The sequence below is a fragment of the Bos javanicus genome, chromosome 7 (genome assembly GCF_032452875.1).
Source record: "Bos javanicus breed banteng chromosome 7, ARS-OSU_banteng_1.0, whole genome shotgun sequence".
NCBI classification, from domain to species: domain Eukaryota; kingdom Metazoa; phylum Chordata; class Mammalia; order Artiodactyla; family Bovidae; genus Bos; species Bos javanicus.
In genome coordinates, this window is record NC_083874.1 from 9,639,407 (window position 1) to 9,656,266 (window position 16,860).

At 39.9% G+C, this 16,860-nt stretch overlaps 1 protein-coding gene across 1 annotated transcript in view; it reads left to right on the top strand.

The window, feature by feature from the left end:
• LOC133250509 (adhesion G protein-coupled receptor E2-like) overlaps positions 1-12,739 on the top strand; it is a 65,548-nt gene extending 52,809 nt beyond the window's left edge. Inside the window, exons 19-20 of the mRNA XM_061421830.1 lie at positions 9,907-10,114; positions 11,818-12,739. Coding sequence (XP_061277814.1) covers positions 9,907-10,089 — 183 coding nt within the window. The 3' untranslated portion in view covers positions 10,090-10,114; positions 11,818-12,739. The remainder of the gene's footprint in view (positions 1-9,906; positions 10,115-11,817) is intronic.
• The last annotated feature ends 4,121 nt before the right edge of the window (positions 12,740-16,860 follow it).

A 16,860-nucleotide genomic window follows, 5' to 3' on the forward strand; every position in this document is an offset into this window, starting at 1 on the left:
CATCCAGCCATCTCATCCTGTGTTAACCCCTTCTTCTCCTGCCCCCAAACCTTCCCAGCATCAGAGTCTTTGCCAATGAGTCAACACTTCGCATGAGGTGGCCCAAGTACAGGAGTTTCAGCTTTAGCATCATTCCTTCCAAAGTAATCCCAGGGCTGATCTCCTTCAGAATGGACTGGTTGGATCTCCTTGCAGTCCAAGGGACTCTCAAGAGTCTTCTCCAACACCACAGTTCAAAGGCATCAATTCTTCAGTGCTCAGCCTTCTTCACAGTCCAACTCTCACATCCATACATGACCAAAGGAAAAACCATAGCCTTGACTAGACGAACCTTTGTTGGCAAAGTAATGTCTCTGCTTTTGAATATGCTATCTAGGTTGGTAACTTTCCTTTCAAGGAGGTAGCGTCTTTTAATTTCATGGCTGCAGTCACCATCTGTAGTGGAGCCCAGAAATATAAAGTCTGACACTGTTTCCACTGTTTCCTCATCTATTTCCCATGAAGTGGTGGGACCGGATGCCATGATCTTCATTTTCTGAATGTTGAGCTTTACGCCAACTTTTTCACTCTCCATTTTCACTTTCATCAAGAGGCTTTTTAGTTCTTCTTCACTTTCTGCCATAAGGCTGGTGTCATCTGCATATCTGAGGTTATTGATATTTCTCCCGGCAATCTTGACTCCAGCTTGTGCTTCTTCCAGTCCAGCGTTTCTCATGATGTACTCTGCATATAAGCTAAATAAACAGGGTGACAATATACAGCCTTGACGAACTCCTTTTCCTATATGGAACCAGTCTGTTGTTCCATGTCCAGTTCTAACTGTTGCTTCCTGACCTGCATACAAATTTCTCAAGAGGCAGATCAGGTGGTCTGGTATTCCCATCTCTTGAAGACTTTTCCACAGTTTATTGTGATCCACACAGTCAAAGGCTTTGGCATAGTCAATAAAGCAGAAGTAGATGTTTTCCTGAAACTCTCTTGCTTTTTCTATGATCCAGCAGATGTTGGCAATTTGATCTCTGGTTCCTCAGCCTTTTCTAAAACCAGCTTGAACATCAGCAAGTTCACGGTTCACATATTGCTGAAGCCTGGCTTGGAAAATTTTGAGCATTACTTTACTAGCGTGTGAGATGAATACAACCGTGTGGTAGTTTGAGCATTCTTTGGCATTGCCTTTCTTTGGGATTGGAATAAAAACTGACCTTTTCCAGGCCTGTGGCCACTGCTGAGTTTTCCAAATTTGCTGGCATATTGAGTGCATCACTTTCACAGCATCATCTTTCAGGATTCAGAATAGCTCAACTGGAATTCATCACCTCCACTAGCTTTGTTCGTAGTGATGCTTTCTAATGCCCACTTGATTTCACATTCCAGGATGTCTGGCTCTCGGTCAGTGATCACACCATCGTGATTACCTGGGTTATGAAGATCTTTTTTGTACAGTTCTTCTGTGTATTCTTGCCATCTCTTCTTAATATTGTCTGCTTCTTTTAGGTTCATACCATTTCTGTCCTTTATCAAGCTCATCTTTGCATGAAATGTTCCTTTGGTATCTATCATTTTCTTGAAGAGATCCCTAGTCTTTCCCATTCTGTTGTTTTCCTCTATTTCTTTGCATTGATCGCTGAAGAAGGCTTTCTTATGTCTTCTTGCTATTCTTTGGAACTCTGCATTCAGATGTTTATATCTTCCTTTTTCTCCTTTGCTTTTTGCTTCTCTTCTTTTCACAGCTATTTGTAAGGTCTCCCCAGACAGCCATTTTGCTTTTTTGCATTTCTTTTCTATGGGAATGGTCTTGATCCCTGTCTCCTGTACAATGTCACGAACCTCATTGCATAGTTCATCGGGCACTCTATCTATCAGATCTAGGCCCTTAAACCTATTTCTCACTTCCATTGTATAATCATAAGGGATTTGATTTAGGTCATACCTGAATGGTCTAGTGGTTTTCTCAACTTTCTTCAATTTAAGTCTGAATTTGGAAATAAGGAGTTCATGTTCTGAGTCACAGTCAGCTCCTGGTCTTGTTTTTGCTAACTGTATAGAGCTTCTCCTTCTTTGGCTGCAAAGAATATAATCAATCTGATTTCAGTGTTGACCATCTGGTGATGTCCATGTATAGAGTCTTCTCTTGTATTGTTGGAAGTGGGTGTTTGTTATGACCAGTGCATTTTCTTGGCAAAACTCTATTAGTCTTTGCCCTGCTTCATTCCGTATTCCAAGGCCAAATTTGTCTGTTACTCCAGGTGTTTCTTGACTTCCTACTTTTACGTTCCAGTCCCCTATAATGAAAAGGACATCTTTTTTGGGTGTTAGTTCTAAAAGGTCTTGTAGGTCTTCATTGAATCGTTCAACTTCAGCTTCTTCAGCATTACTGGTTGGGGCATCGACTTGTATTACTGTGATATTGAATGGTTTGCCTTGGAAACAAACAGAGATCATTCTGTCATTTTTGAGATTGCATCCAAGTACTGCATTTCGGACTCTTTTGTTGACCATGATGGCCACTCCATTTCTTCTGAGGGATTACTGCCTGCAGTAGTAGACATAATGGTCATCTGAGTTAAATTCACCCATTCCAGTCCATTTCAGTTGACTGATTCCTAGAATGCCGACATTCACTGTTGCTATCTCTTGTTTGACCACTTCCAATTTGCCTTGATTCATGGACCTGACATTCCAGGTTCCTATTCAAATATTGCTCTTTACAACATCGGACCTTGCTTCTATCACCAGTCACATCCACAGCTGGGTATTCTTTTTGCTTTGGCTCCATCCCTTCATTCTTTCTGGAGTTATTTCTCCACTGATCTCCAGTAGCATATTGGGCACCTACTGACCTGGGGAATTCCTCTTTCAGTATCCTATCATTTTGCCTTTCCATACTGTTCATGGGGTTCTCAAGGCAAGAATACTGAAGTGGTTTGTCATTCCCTTCTCCAGTGGACCACATTCTGTCAGATCTCTCCACCATGATCCACCTGTCTTGGTTTGCCCCATGGGCATGGCTTAGTTTCATTGAGTTAGACAAGGCTGTGGTCCTAGTGTGATTAGATTGACTAGTTTTCTGTGAGTATGGTTTCAGTGTGTTTGCCCTCTGATGCCCTCTTGCAACACCTACCATCTTACTTGGGTTTCTCTTACCTTGGGTGTGGGGTATCTCTTCATGGCTGCTCCAGCAAAGCACAGCCATAGCTCCTTACCTTGGACGATGTGTATCTCCTCACCGCCACCCTTCCTGCCCTTCAATGTGGGATAGCTCCTCTAGGCCTTCCTGCACCCGCGCAGCCATGGCTCCAGGTAACTCCTCTCGTTTCTGCCCCATAGTCACCTTTATTTCTTTTTCATTGATTTCTGCCCTAATTTTTATGATTTATTTCCTTCTACTAACCCTGGGGTTCTTCATTTCTTCTTTTTCTAGTTGCTTTACATGTAAAGTTAGGTTATTTATCTGATTTTTCTCTTGTTTCTTGAAGTAAGCTTGTAATGATATGAACCTTGCCCTTAGCGCTGCTTTTACTGAATCCCATAGGTTTTGGGTTGTCGTGTTTTCATTTTCATTTGTTTCTGTGCATATTTTGATATCCTTTTTGATTTATTCCATGATTTGTTGGTTACTCAGAACTGTGTTGTTTAATCTCCTTATGTTTGTATTGTTAATAGTTTTTTCCCTATTCAGTTGAGTTCAGTTCAGTCACTCAGTCGAGTCCGACTCTGTGACCCCATGAACTGCAGCACACCAGGCCTCCCTCTCCATCACCAACTCCCAGAGTTCACTCAAACTCACATCCACTGAGTCGGTGATGCCATCCAGCCATCTCATCCTCTGTCGTCCCCTTCTCATCCTGCCCCAAATCCCTCCCAGCATCAGAGTCTTTGCCAAAGAGTCAACTCTTCTCTTGAGGTGGCCAAAGTACTGGAGTTTCAGCTTTAGCTTCATTCCTTCCAAAGAACATCCAGGACTGATCTCTTTTAGAATAGACTGGTTGGATCTCCTTGCAGTCCAAGGGACTCTCAAGAGTCTTCTCCAACACCACAGTTCAAAAGCATCAATTCTTCGGTGCTCAGCTTTCTTCACAGTCCAAATCTCACATCCATACATGACTACTGGAAAAACCATAGCCTTGACTAGACGGACCTTTGTTGGCAAAATAATGTCTCTGCTTTTGAATATGCTATCTCGGTTGGTCATAAATTTCCTTCCAAGGAGTAAGCATCTTTTAATTTCATGGCTGCAATCACCATCTTCAGTGATCCTGGAGCCAAAAAAAAAAAAAAGATAATAATAAAGTCCTACACTGTTGCCACTGTTTCCGCATCTACTTGCCATGAAATGATGGGACCAGGTGCCATGATCTTAGTTTTCTGAGTGTTGAGCTTTACACCAACCTTTTCAGTCTTCTCATTCACTTTCCTCAAGAGGCTTTTTAGTTCCTCTTCACTTTCTGCCATAAGGCTGGTGTCATCTGCATATCTGAGGTTATCGATATTTCTTCTGGCAATCTTGATTCCAGCTTGTGCTTCTTCCAGTCCAGCATTTCTCATGATGTACTCTGCACATAAGTTAAATAAGCAGGGTGACAATATACAGCCTTGACATACTCCTTTTCCTATTTAGAACCAATCTGTTGTTCCATGTTCTAACTGTTTTAACTGTTTCTTCCTGACCTGCATATAGGTTTCTCAAGAAGCAGGTCAGGTGGTCTTGTATTCCCATCTCTTTTAGAATTTTCCAGTTTATTATGATCCACACAGTCAAAGGCTTTGGCATAGTCAATAAAGCAGAAATAGATGTTTTTCTGGAACTCTCTTGCTTTTCCCATGATCCAGCGGATGTTGGCGATTTGATCTCTGGTTCCTCTGCCTTTTTTAAATTCAGCTTGAACATCTGGAAGTTCATGGTTCACATATTGCTGATCCTGGCTTGGAGAAATTTGAGCATTACTTTACTAGCATGTGAGATGAGTGCAATTGTGCGGTAGTTTGAGGATTCTTTGACATTGCCTTTCTTTGAGTTGATATCTACTCTTACCACATTATGATCAAAAAAGAGGTTTGAAATGGTTTCAATTTTCTTTGAATTTATTAAGGTTAGACCTATGCCCAGAATGTGATTAATCCTGGAGAATGTTCTGTGTGCACTTGCGAAAAAGGTGAAATTCATTGTTTTGGGGTGAAATGTCTTTTTTTTTTGTTGTTGTATTTTTTGTATTTTTTTTTTATTTTTAAACTTTACATAATTGTATTAGTTTTGCCAAATATCAAAATGAATCCGCCACAGGTATACATGTGTTCCCCATCCTGAACCCTCCTCCCTCCTCCCTCCCCATACCATCCCTCTGGGTCGTCCCAGTGCACTAGCCCCAAGCATCCAAAGATATCAATTAGGTCTAACTGGTCCATTGTATCATTTACAGTTTTTGTTTCCTTGCTAATTTTCTGCTTAGTTTATCTATCCATAGGTGTGAGTGGGGTATTAAAGTCTCCTACTCTTATTGTGTTACTGTTAATTTCCCCTTTCATGCTTGTTAGCATTTGTTTTACGTATTGAGGTGCTCTTAGGTTGGGTGCATATATGTTTATAATTGTTATATCTTCTTCTTTGTTTGATCCTTTGATCATTATGTAGAGTCCTTCTTTGTCTCTTTTCATGGCCTTTATTTCAAAGTCTATTTTATCTGATATGAGTATTGCTACTCCTGCTTTCTTTTGGTCTTTATTTGCATGAAATATTTATTTCCAGCCCTTCACTTTCAATCTGTTTGTGTCCCTTGTTTTGAGGTGGGTCTCTTGTAGACAGCATATATAGGGGGCTTGTTTTTGTATCCAGTCTTTGCCTTTTGGTTTCAGCATTGAACCCATTTGCATTTAAAGTAATTATTGATAAGTATGACCCTCTTACCAATTACTTTGTTGTTTGGGGTTCAAGTTTATACACGTTTTCTGTGTTTCCTGTCTAAAGAAGATCATTTAGCACTTACTCAAGAGCTGGTTTGGTGGTACTGAATTCTCTCAGCTTTTGCTTCTCTGTAAAGCTTTTAATTTCTCCTTCATATTTTAATGTGATCTTTGTTGGGTATAGTAATCTGGGTTGTTGGTTTTTCTCTTTCATCACCTTAAGTATGTCCTGCCATTCCCTCCTGACCTGAAGAGTTTCTATGGAAGGATCAGCTGTTATCCTTATGGGGATCCCCGTGTGTGTTTTTGGTTGTTTTTCCCTTGCTACTTTTAATATTTGCTCTTCGTTAGTTTGATTAGTATGTGTCTTGGGGTGTTTTACCTTGGGTTTATTCTGTTTGGGATTCTCTGGGTTTCTTGAACTTGGATGGCTATTTCCTTCCTCATTTTAGGGAAGTTTTCAACTATTCTCTCCTCAAGTATTTTTTCATGCCTTTTCTTTTTGTCTTCTTCTTCTGGGACTCCTATGATTTGAATGTAGGGATGGAGGTCTCTGAGGTTGTCCTCACTTATTTTAATTCTTTTTTAAATTTTTCCTTCTTTGCTTCATTTATTTCCACTATTCTATCTTCCACCTCACTTATGCTATCTTCTGCCTCAGTTATTCTACTGTTGGTTCCCTCCAGAGTGCTTTTGATCTCAGTTATTGCATTGTTCATAATTTATTGACTCTTCTTTATCTCTTCTAGATCCTTGTTAAACATTTTTTGCATCTTCTCAATCCTTGTCTCTAATTTATTTATCTGTAACTCCATTTTGTTTTCAAGCTTTTGGATAATCTTTACTATCATTATTCTGAATTCTTTTTCAGGTAGACTCCCTATCTCCTTCTCTTTTGTTTGATCTGGTGGGCATTTATCATGTTCCTTTACCTGCTGAATATTTCTCTGCCTTTTCATTTTGTTTAGATTGCTCTGTTTGGGGTGTCCATTCTGTATGATTGAAATTTATGGTTCCTCTTTATTGTGGAGCCTGCCCTGTGGACTAGTGGCTTGTCAAGGTTTCCTGGTTAGGGGAGCTTGCATCTGTGTCCTGGTGGGTGGAGCTGGGTCTCTTCTCTCTGGAGTGCAGTGAAGTGTCCAGTAGAGAGTTTGGGTGTCAGTGGGATTGGTATGGCTTTGAACAGCTTGTCTTTTAATTCTCAAGGCTTTTTTCCTGCTTTGCTGGAGAATTAGCATGGTGACCAGGAGGAGAACAGGGAGAGTCAAAAGGGGAAGGAGAAATCTAGCCAGTAATCAATTCCATATGTGCTCTCCACCGTCTGAAACACCCAGAAAGGTTCAGAGTTACATAGAGAAGAGAAGAGGGATGAGGAAGATAGAGGTGACCAGGAGGAGAAGAGGGGGGAGTCAAAAGAGGAGAGACCAATCTAGCAAGTAATCAGTTCCCTAAGTGTTCTCCACGGCCCAGAACATCCAGAGATATTCACAAAGTAGAAAAGAGAAGGGGGAAGGAGGAGATAGAGGTGACCTGGAGATAAAAGGGAGAGTCCAAAGGGGAGAGAGCAATCAAGCCAGTAATCAACATCCCTAAGTGAAAATGGATATTGAAGGTTAGGTTCTTAAAGGTACAAAATTGATAACAAATACCAAAAAGCAAAAATTAAAAATCTAGAGTAGAGGTTAAACTCTCAAAAATACAATTTTAAAAATACAAAGCAAAATCAATCACAAAATTTATAAAATATATATCTATGAAATATGCTTTAAAAATAGGGTCTTTTTTGCAAGGTAACAGTAGGTTGTAAAAATGAAAATTAAAGGAGTAATAAGGAACATAAATTTTTAAAAAATTAAAAAGTGATGATAGCAAAACTATATCTAGGAATTTCTCTGGAGCTGTTGAAAGCAGTGTGGAGTCAGTTCAGTTTCAAATAGTTCCTTGTTCCAGCTTGTACTTGTTCTCCAGGTCTACAGGCCCCCTCCAATGCTTAGTCAATGTTAACTATAAGGTTTTAATCTGTTGCACCTGTTACTTCCAGTGGTTCCCTCTTCTTTGTTCATTTTGGCTTCCTCTGTTTGCAGGTCTCTTTGGTGTCTAATTGCTGCCCTGACACAAGGGGGTGAAGGCAGTCACTTATTTAGGCTCACTTGTTCAGTTGTGTTGTGGGGAGGGGAAGAACACTGCAAATAAATATCGCTGGCATGTGTGGGGAGTGCTCACAGTGTATGGACCACACTGGGTTTGTCCCAGGTCACAGCAGCATGTGCTTTCCTGGTCTACACTGCTCAGGCTCCAGGATGCTCTGGAAGGCACTGTCCAAAGTGGGCCCTGCATTTCGTGCACTTCCCAGGTCTAAACCGCTCAGGTTCAGGTTCTCGGGTACTCCACAAGGGCACAGACTTGATTGGGCATGTGTTTTGTGCCCTTCCCAGGTCCGAGCAGCTCAGACAACCAGGTGCTTGGCAAGTGCACTGCCCCAGATGTGCAGTGCGTCTTAATCACCTCCCAGTCCTGGCTTGGTTTCCTAGAGCATGAGAGCACTGTCTCATGTGTGCTGTGTGTCTCCTCTGGGGAGCTGATGTCAGGCTGTGACCTTCCTGGCAGATGTCAACCATCCAGGATCCCAGGAAGACGTGGTTAGCAACTGGGAGCCTGCTCACAGTTTGGTGGAGGATGCTGGTCTCTGGGGCCGAGATTGGAGCAGCCCCTTGCCTTCCAGCTCTGGCTGTCACATGCCTGCCTCTCTGCCTCCAGCAGGGTGGCCTGTACACAGCAGGGGTGGTAGATCTGAGCTTCTAGGCTACTTCTCTGCTGGCAGCTGTGGTTAGGCGCCTAATCTGTGGGGTTTTTTCCCCCCTCCCAGTTATGTTGCCCTCTGAGATTTCAAATCTCCCCACAGACCTGCCTTTGAGGGGGTTTCCTACTGTTTTGGAAACTTCTTCTCCTTCACGACTCCCTCCCCATGATGGGTCTCTGTCCCTAACTCTTTTGTCTCTCTTTTTGTCTTTTATATTTTGTCCTACCTCCTTTCAAAGAGAATGGGCTGCATTTCTGGGTGCATGGTGTCCTACCCCAGCATTCAGAAGTTGTTTTGTGGAAGTTACTCAGCATTCAAATGATCTTTAGATGAATTTGTGGGGGAGAAAGTGGTCTCCCTATCCTATTCCTCCTGCATCTTGGGACCATTCCCCAGAAGTTTTAATTTTTGAAGAAATCCAGTTTATCCATTTTTTTGTTCACTTGCACTTTGGCAGTCTTATCTTTAAACAATGGCTTGCAACAAGGTCACAAAAATTTGCATGCATGTTTCTTCCAAGACTTCAGAACTTTTAGTAATTGCATATAGGTATTGTCTATATTAATTGTATATATATATATATATATATATATATATATATATATATAATGTATATTAATTGTATTAGGTATTGGTTACAGATAGCATATTCAACCTAGATAGCATATTCAAAAGCAGAGACATTACTCTGCCAACAGAGGTCCGTCTAGTCAAGGCTATGGTTTTTCCAGTAGTCATATATGGATGTGAGAATTGGACTGTGAAGAAAGCTGAGCACCGAAGAATTGATGCTTTTTAACTGTGGTGTTGGAGAAGACTCTTGAGAGTCCCTTGGACTGCAAGGAGATCCAACCAGTCCATTCTGAAGGAGATCAGTCCTGAGTGTTCTTTGGAAGGAATGATGCTAAAGCTGAAACTCCAGTACTTTGGCTACTTCATGAGAAGAGTTGACTCATTGGGAAAGACTCTGATGCTGCAAGGGATGGGGGGCAGGAGGAGAAGGGAACAACAGAGGATGAGATGGCTGGATGGCATCACCGACTCAATGGATGTGAGTTTGAGTGAACTCTGGGAGTGGTGATGGACAGGGAATCCTGGCGTGCTGCAATTCATGGGGTTGCAAAGAGTCGGACACAACTGAGTGACTGACCTGAACTGAACTGATTGCTTATAATAATATAGTTTTACATATAGTAATTGTTTCCCAGGTGGCACTAGTGGTAAGCAATCTACCTGCGGTGCAGGAGACCCAGGTTCAATCCCTGGGTCAGGAAGATCCCCCAGAGGAGGAAATGGCAACCAACTCCAGAATTCTTGCCTGGGGAATACCATGGACAGTGAAGCCTGACGACCTACAAACGATGGAATCACAAAGAATTGGACATAACTGAGCAACTAACACTTTCACTTCCATAGGTATATCAATTTATAATTAACATTTTTTTTTAATTTTGTATAGTCATATGCGTTCATTTCTCTTTTTTAAATTAATTTTATTTTATTTTTAAACTTTACATAATTGTATTAGTTTTGCCAAATGTCAAAATGAATCCACCACAGGTAGACATGTGTTCCCCATCCTGAACCCTCCTCCCTCCTTCCTCCCCATAGCATCCCTCTGGGTCGTCCCAGTGCACTAGCCCCAAGCATCCAGTATCGTGCATCGAACCTGGACTGGCATCTCGTTTCATACATGATATTTTACATGTTTCAGTGCCATTCTCCCAGATCTTCCTACTCTCTCCCTCTCCCACAGAGTCCATAAGACTGTTCTATACAGCAAAAGAGACACTGATGTATAATTAACATTTTAATGATACAAATTTTATACTTTTTTTGTGAGGTCCACATTCTTTAGCATGTGGATTTGCAGTTGTCCCAGCATCATTTTTTTAAAAGGTTATTCTTTCCCCCAGTGAACTTTACTGAAAACCTTGTCAAAATAAGTTACCCTAAATATAAGTGTTCATGTCTGTACTCTAAGCTCTTTCATTCGTATATCTTGATTCAAGTATTTTGTAGTAAATTTCACTTTGACTCTATCAATAAGTTTTTCTCAGGATTTTTTAACAATTTGGGACCGCATCAGTTCAGTTCAGTTCAGTCACTCAGTCGTGTCCAACTCTTCGCGATCCCATGAATCGCCAGCACGCCAGGCCTTCCCGTCCATCACCAACTCCTGGAGCTCACTCAAACTCATACCATTCAGTCGGTGATGCCATCCAGCCATCTCATCCTCTGTCATCCCCTTCTCCTCCTGCCCCAAATCCCTCCCAGCATCAGAGTCTTTTCCAATGAGTCAACTCTTCTCATGAAGTGGCCAAAGTACTGGAGTTTCAGCTTTAGCATCATTCCTTCAAAAGAACACCCAGGACTGATCTCCTTTAGAATGGACTGGTTGGATTTCCTTGCAGCCCAAGGGACTCTCAAGAGTCTTCTCCAACACCACAGTTCAAAAGCATCAATTCTTCGGTGCTCAGCTTTCTTCACAGTCCAACTCTCATATCCATAAATGACTACTGCAAAAACCATAGCCTTAACTAGACAGACCTTTGTTGGCAAAGTAATATTTCTGCTTTTTAATATGCTATCTAGGTTGGTCATAACTTTTCTTCCAAGGAGTAAGCGTCTTTTAATTTCATGACTGCAATCACCATCTGCAGTGATTTTGGAGCCCCCAAAAATAAAGTCTGACACTGTTTCCACTGTTTCCCCATCTATTTCCCATGAAGTCGTGGGACCAGATGCCATGATCTTAGTTTTCTGAATGTTGAACTTTAAGCCAACTCTTTCACTCTCCTCTTTCACTTTCATCAAGAGGCTTTTTAGTTCATCTTCCGTTTCTGCCATAAGGGTGAAGTCCCAAGTAAATTGTAAGAAGTGCTTGTCAATTTCTGAAAAAAAGTTAGCTGAGATGTTGATAAGGACTATGTTGAGTCTATAGATCAACTTGGGGGAATGCTGCCATATTAACTATATTGCCTCCTGACCCATGATCATAGAAAGTTTATTTAATTCTTTGGGTCTTCTTTGACTTCTTTTGACTATCTTTTATAGTTTTTGGTGTAAAAGTCTAGCACTTTCTAAAAAAATATTATTTTTCACACTTTTCTTCTCAGGATACTTGAATCAGTCAGTAAACCAGATGATCTGGTATCCTAGACAATGAGGAAAATTCTGAACTGTCACCTCCGTCATGGAAAAAAAAAAAAATTCGTGTTTTTTACAAGTAACTCTTCATGGAACCATTGTGGAAGAAAGCATGAAGGGAACGTGTGATATTCAGATTGCTGGAGAATTTGGGTTTTCTGTTCCATATGGGATGCTTACTTCACTAACAGCATAATCAAGGAGCTATGACCCAATTCCCCAGTTGCCTTGGATTAAATCATCTGCCTCAACCTTTTTTTTTCTACAAAGTTCCTCTAATTGAAGATATATGACAAGGAGAATGACCTTCAGAAGTCAAACTTAAAATACAGTAAGAGAGGAAACAGGTCAAACCCTACATATAGGGTAAACAACCAGTATGGTTTCCCAAGATTTTTCTGGATTATGTCCTAAAAAACATTTTCATTACAGGCAACCTAGGACAGATGGTCTCCATACATACATGCTTCAACTTCTTCACTCTCCATTTCTAAAGATTGCTAACTTATTCATTAGAAATATATATATTAGTATTCACCATATGCTCCACTAAATTAAGAGATTTTCAGTTTCTAATTTCACTTATATGATAAATAAAGTGCTTTATCAGAGTAAAATTAGAACCCTGTGAATAAAATATCTTTAATTTGTATATCTTGTAAACTGAGCTTGGCAAAATAAAAGTGTATGTTGTTACTGCACAGTTTTGTTTTGTTTACGTATATAACAAATTATTTCTTTCTCAAAATGTGGCCTATTCAAGATATAAGCCAGAGGATTACATCTACAGTAAATGTCCTGCAAACACCCACTAATCTCTTTGTATCACTTGAAACAAAATAGAAAATTACTGTAAGTTATCATAATATATAAACTTTAAAATATCCATGAGTTCTTGTTGTTGTTTACTCATTGAGTAATGTCTGACTCTTTTGAAACCCTATGGAATGTAGCCCATCAGGTTCCTCTGTCCATGGGATTTCCCAGGCAAGAATACTGGAGTGGGTGGCCATTTCCTTCTCCAGGGAACCCTCCCATCCCAGGGGTCAAACCCACATCTCCTGCATTGGCAGGTGGATTCTTTTCCACTGAGCCACCTGGGAAGCCCCATCAATGAGTACAGATTGTTCTTCAATCAGTAAGACATGTCCAACTCTGCATCCCCATGGACTGAAGCACACCAGGCTTCCCTGTCCTACATCATCTCCCAGAGTTTGCTCAACTTCTTGTCCATTGAATCAATGATGCCATCCAACCATCTCATCCTGTCTTCCTCTTCTCCTTCTGCCTTCAGTTTTTCCCAGCATCAGGATCTTTTCCAGTGAGTCAGCTGTTCCTATCAGGTGCCCAAGTACTGGAGTTTCATTTTCAGCATCAGTCCTTCCAAAGAGTATTCAGGGTTGATTTCATTTAAGGTTGACTTGTCATCAAGACAGTATGGTACTGGCACAAAGACAGAAATATAGATCAATGGAACAAAATAGAAAGCCCAGAGATAAATCCACACACCTATGGACACCTTATCTTTGACAAAGGAGGCAAGAATATACAATGGAGAAACAACAATCTCTTTAACAAGTGACGCTGGGAAAACTGATCAACCACTTGTAAAAGAATGAAACTAGAACACTTTCTAACACCATACACAAAAATAAACTCAAAATGGATTAAAGATCTAAATGTAATATCAGAAATTATTAAAATACTAGAGGAAAACATAGGCAAAACACTCTCCGACATAAACCACAGCAGGATCCTCAATGACCAACCTCCCAGAATATTGGAAATAAAAGCAAAAATAAACAAATGGGACCTAATTAAAATTAAAAGCTTCTGCACAACAAAGGAAACTATAAGCAAGGTGAAAAGATAGCCTTCATAATGGGAGAAAATAATAGCAAATGAAGCAACTGACAAAGAATTTACCTCAAAAATACACAAGCAACTCCTGCAGCTCAATTCCAGAAAAATAAATGAACCAATCAAAAAATGGGCCAAAGAACTAAACAGACATTTCTCCAAAGAAGACATACAGATGGCTAACAAACACATGAAAATATGCTCAATATCACTCATTATCAGAGAAATGCAAACCAAAACCACAATGAGGTACCATTTCACGCCAGTCAGAATGGCTGTGATCCAAAAGTCTACAAGCAATAAATGCTGTAGAGGGAGTGGAGAAAAGGCACCCTCTTACACTGTTGGAATGCAAACTAGTACAGCCACTATGGACAACAGTGTGGAGATTCCTTAAAAACCTGAAAATAGAGCTCCATATGACCCAGCAATCCCACTGCTGGGCATACACACCAAGGAAACCAGAATCGAAAGAGACACGTGCACCCCAATGTTCGTCGCAGCACTGTTTATAATAGCTAGGACATGGAAGCAACCTAGATGTCCATCAACCAATAAATGGATAAGAAAGCAGTGGTACATATACACAATGGAGTATTACTCAGCCATTAAAAAGAATACATTTGAATCAGTTCTAACTAGGTGGATGAAACTGGAGCCTATTATACAGAGTGAAGTAAGCCATAAAGAAAAACACCAGTACAGTATACTAACACATATATATGGAATTTAGAAAGAAGGTAACGATAATCCTGTATGCGAGGCAGCAAAAGAGACACAGATGTATAGAACAGTCTTTTGGACTCTGGGAGAGGACGAGGGTGGGATGGTTTGGGAGAATTTCACTGAAACGTATAAAATATCATATGTTAAATGAATCGCCAGTCCAGGTTTAATGCATGATACAGGATGCTCGGGGCTGGTGTACTGGGATGACCCAGAGGGATGGAATGGGGAGGGAGGTGGGAGGGGGTTCAGGATGGGGAGCACATGTACACTCACAGCAGATTCAAGTCAATGTATGGCAAAACCAGTACAATATTGTAAAGTAAAATAAATTAATTAATTGATTTAAAAATTTTTAATTTAAATTAAAAAAAAAATTGACTGGTTTGATCACTTTGCTTTCCAAGGGACTCCCAAGAGTCTTCTCCAGCACCACAGTTCAAAAGCATCAATTCTTCAATGCTCTGACTTCTTTATTGTCCAGGCTTACATCCTTAGATGACTACTGAAAAGACCATAGCCTTGACTATACAGACCTTTGTCAGCAAAGTGGTGTCTTTGCTTTTTAATACACTGTCTAGGTTTGTCATAGCTTTCCTGCCAAGAAACAATTGTCTTCTAATTTCGTGGCTGTAGTCACTATCCACAATGATTTTAGAGCCCAAGAAGAGGAAATATGTCACAGCTTCCACATTTTCCTCTTCTATTTGACTTGAAGTAATGGGACCAGATGGCACGATATTAGTTTTTAATATTGAGTTTTAAGCTGGCATTTTCCCTCTCTTCCTTCACCCACATCAAGAGGTTCTTTAGTTCCTCTTCACTTTCTGCCATTAGAGTGGTATCATCCACGTTTCTGAGGTCCTGGTAATCTTAATTCTGGCTTGTAACTCATCCAGCCCGGCCGACATATAGCATGAAGTGCTCTGTGTATAAGTTAAATAAACAGGGTGACAATAAACAGCCTCATCGTTCTCCTTTCTCAATTCTGAACCAGTCAATTGTCCATACAGGGTTTCAACTGTTGCTTCTTGACCCACATACAGGATTCTCAGGAGACAGTTAAAGTGATCTGGTATTCACAACTCTTTAAGTTTTCCCACTTTGTTATGATTGACAAAGTCAAAGGCTTTTGCATAGTCAATGAAACAGAAGTAGAAGTTTTGGAGGGAATTGCCTTGCTTTCTCTATGATCCAGTGAATGTTAGTAATTTTACCTCTGTTTATTCTGCATTTTCTAAACCCAGCTTGAACACCTGGAAGTTCCCAGTTCACGTAATGTTGAAGCCTAGCTTGAGGATAATGATAAGAAAAGTAACAGCCAATAAATATGGAAGATATGATAGAAATAGATCATGATAACTTTACAGTATTTAGTAAATCATCACTAAAAGCACAAGGGAAAATCTTGTTGAAAGACAAGACTATCCCACAGAATTTTCTAAGAGATAATTGATTAATTACAAGGAACAAAGTGTTATTTTACATTGTTAGATTAGACAACCACCAAATGAATTAATAATCAATCTCAACATCAAAAGTATGTCTGACAGTTTATATTTCCTGATAAAACATGAGTTTACAACATCTCACTTGTGAAATAAAAGATTGTGGCAAATCAGTCTAACCTAAATCCAATCCAGGCTTTATTTAGGTGTTTGAGAAGACTCTTGAGAGTCCCTTGGACAGCAAGAAGATCAAACCAGTCAATTGTAAAGGAAATCAGTCCTGAATATCCATCTGAAGGACTGTTGCCATAGCCGCTTTCAAGCTACAATATCAAGTTGAGTGCTTGTGAAAGAGAATGCAAGACTACAAAGCCAAAAATACTTACCTTCTGGCCACTTCTAGAAAAAGCTTACAGGTACCCATTCTTTGTGACCAGACTTTCAGTACACATGAAATACAGGAGAAAGGCACACAAGTCAAATGACATCATGAGGAAACAATTAGGCAAATGCAGACTCTTCTAATGTCAGTATCCTTATAAAAGTTTCATAAGGCTATCCTAGATCAAAGTGACAAAATAACATGACAGTCAAATTTGATGTCAATTTTTCTGGTTTGGATATATATTACAAAAATATTTTGGAGACAACTGGGATAATTTTACTTTGAAATCATTTATTTTGAGGGGTGAAATACTAGTATTATAATTATGTTGAGCATATTCTATAAATTCTTCAACATTTGATGAAGACATTTTAAAGAATAAAGTTTTATAATGTCTCCACTGAAAATCAAGTATCAGCAGCAAAATAAACATGTGTATACACATTATGCAAGATTTTATAATGTGGTGCTGTGTTAATAATTGTGGTCCCAGGGTGTAGTCTATATAAGATTTTAGTGTGTCATTGCACCAAAATCTATATTTCAAATTATACATAAAATCTATCATAAAAGTAAATAAATGTATAATCAGT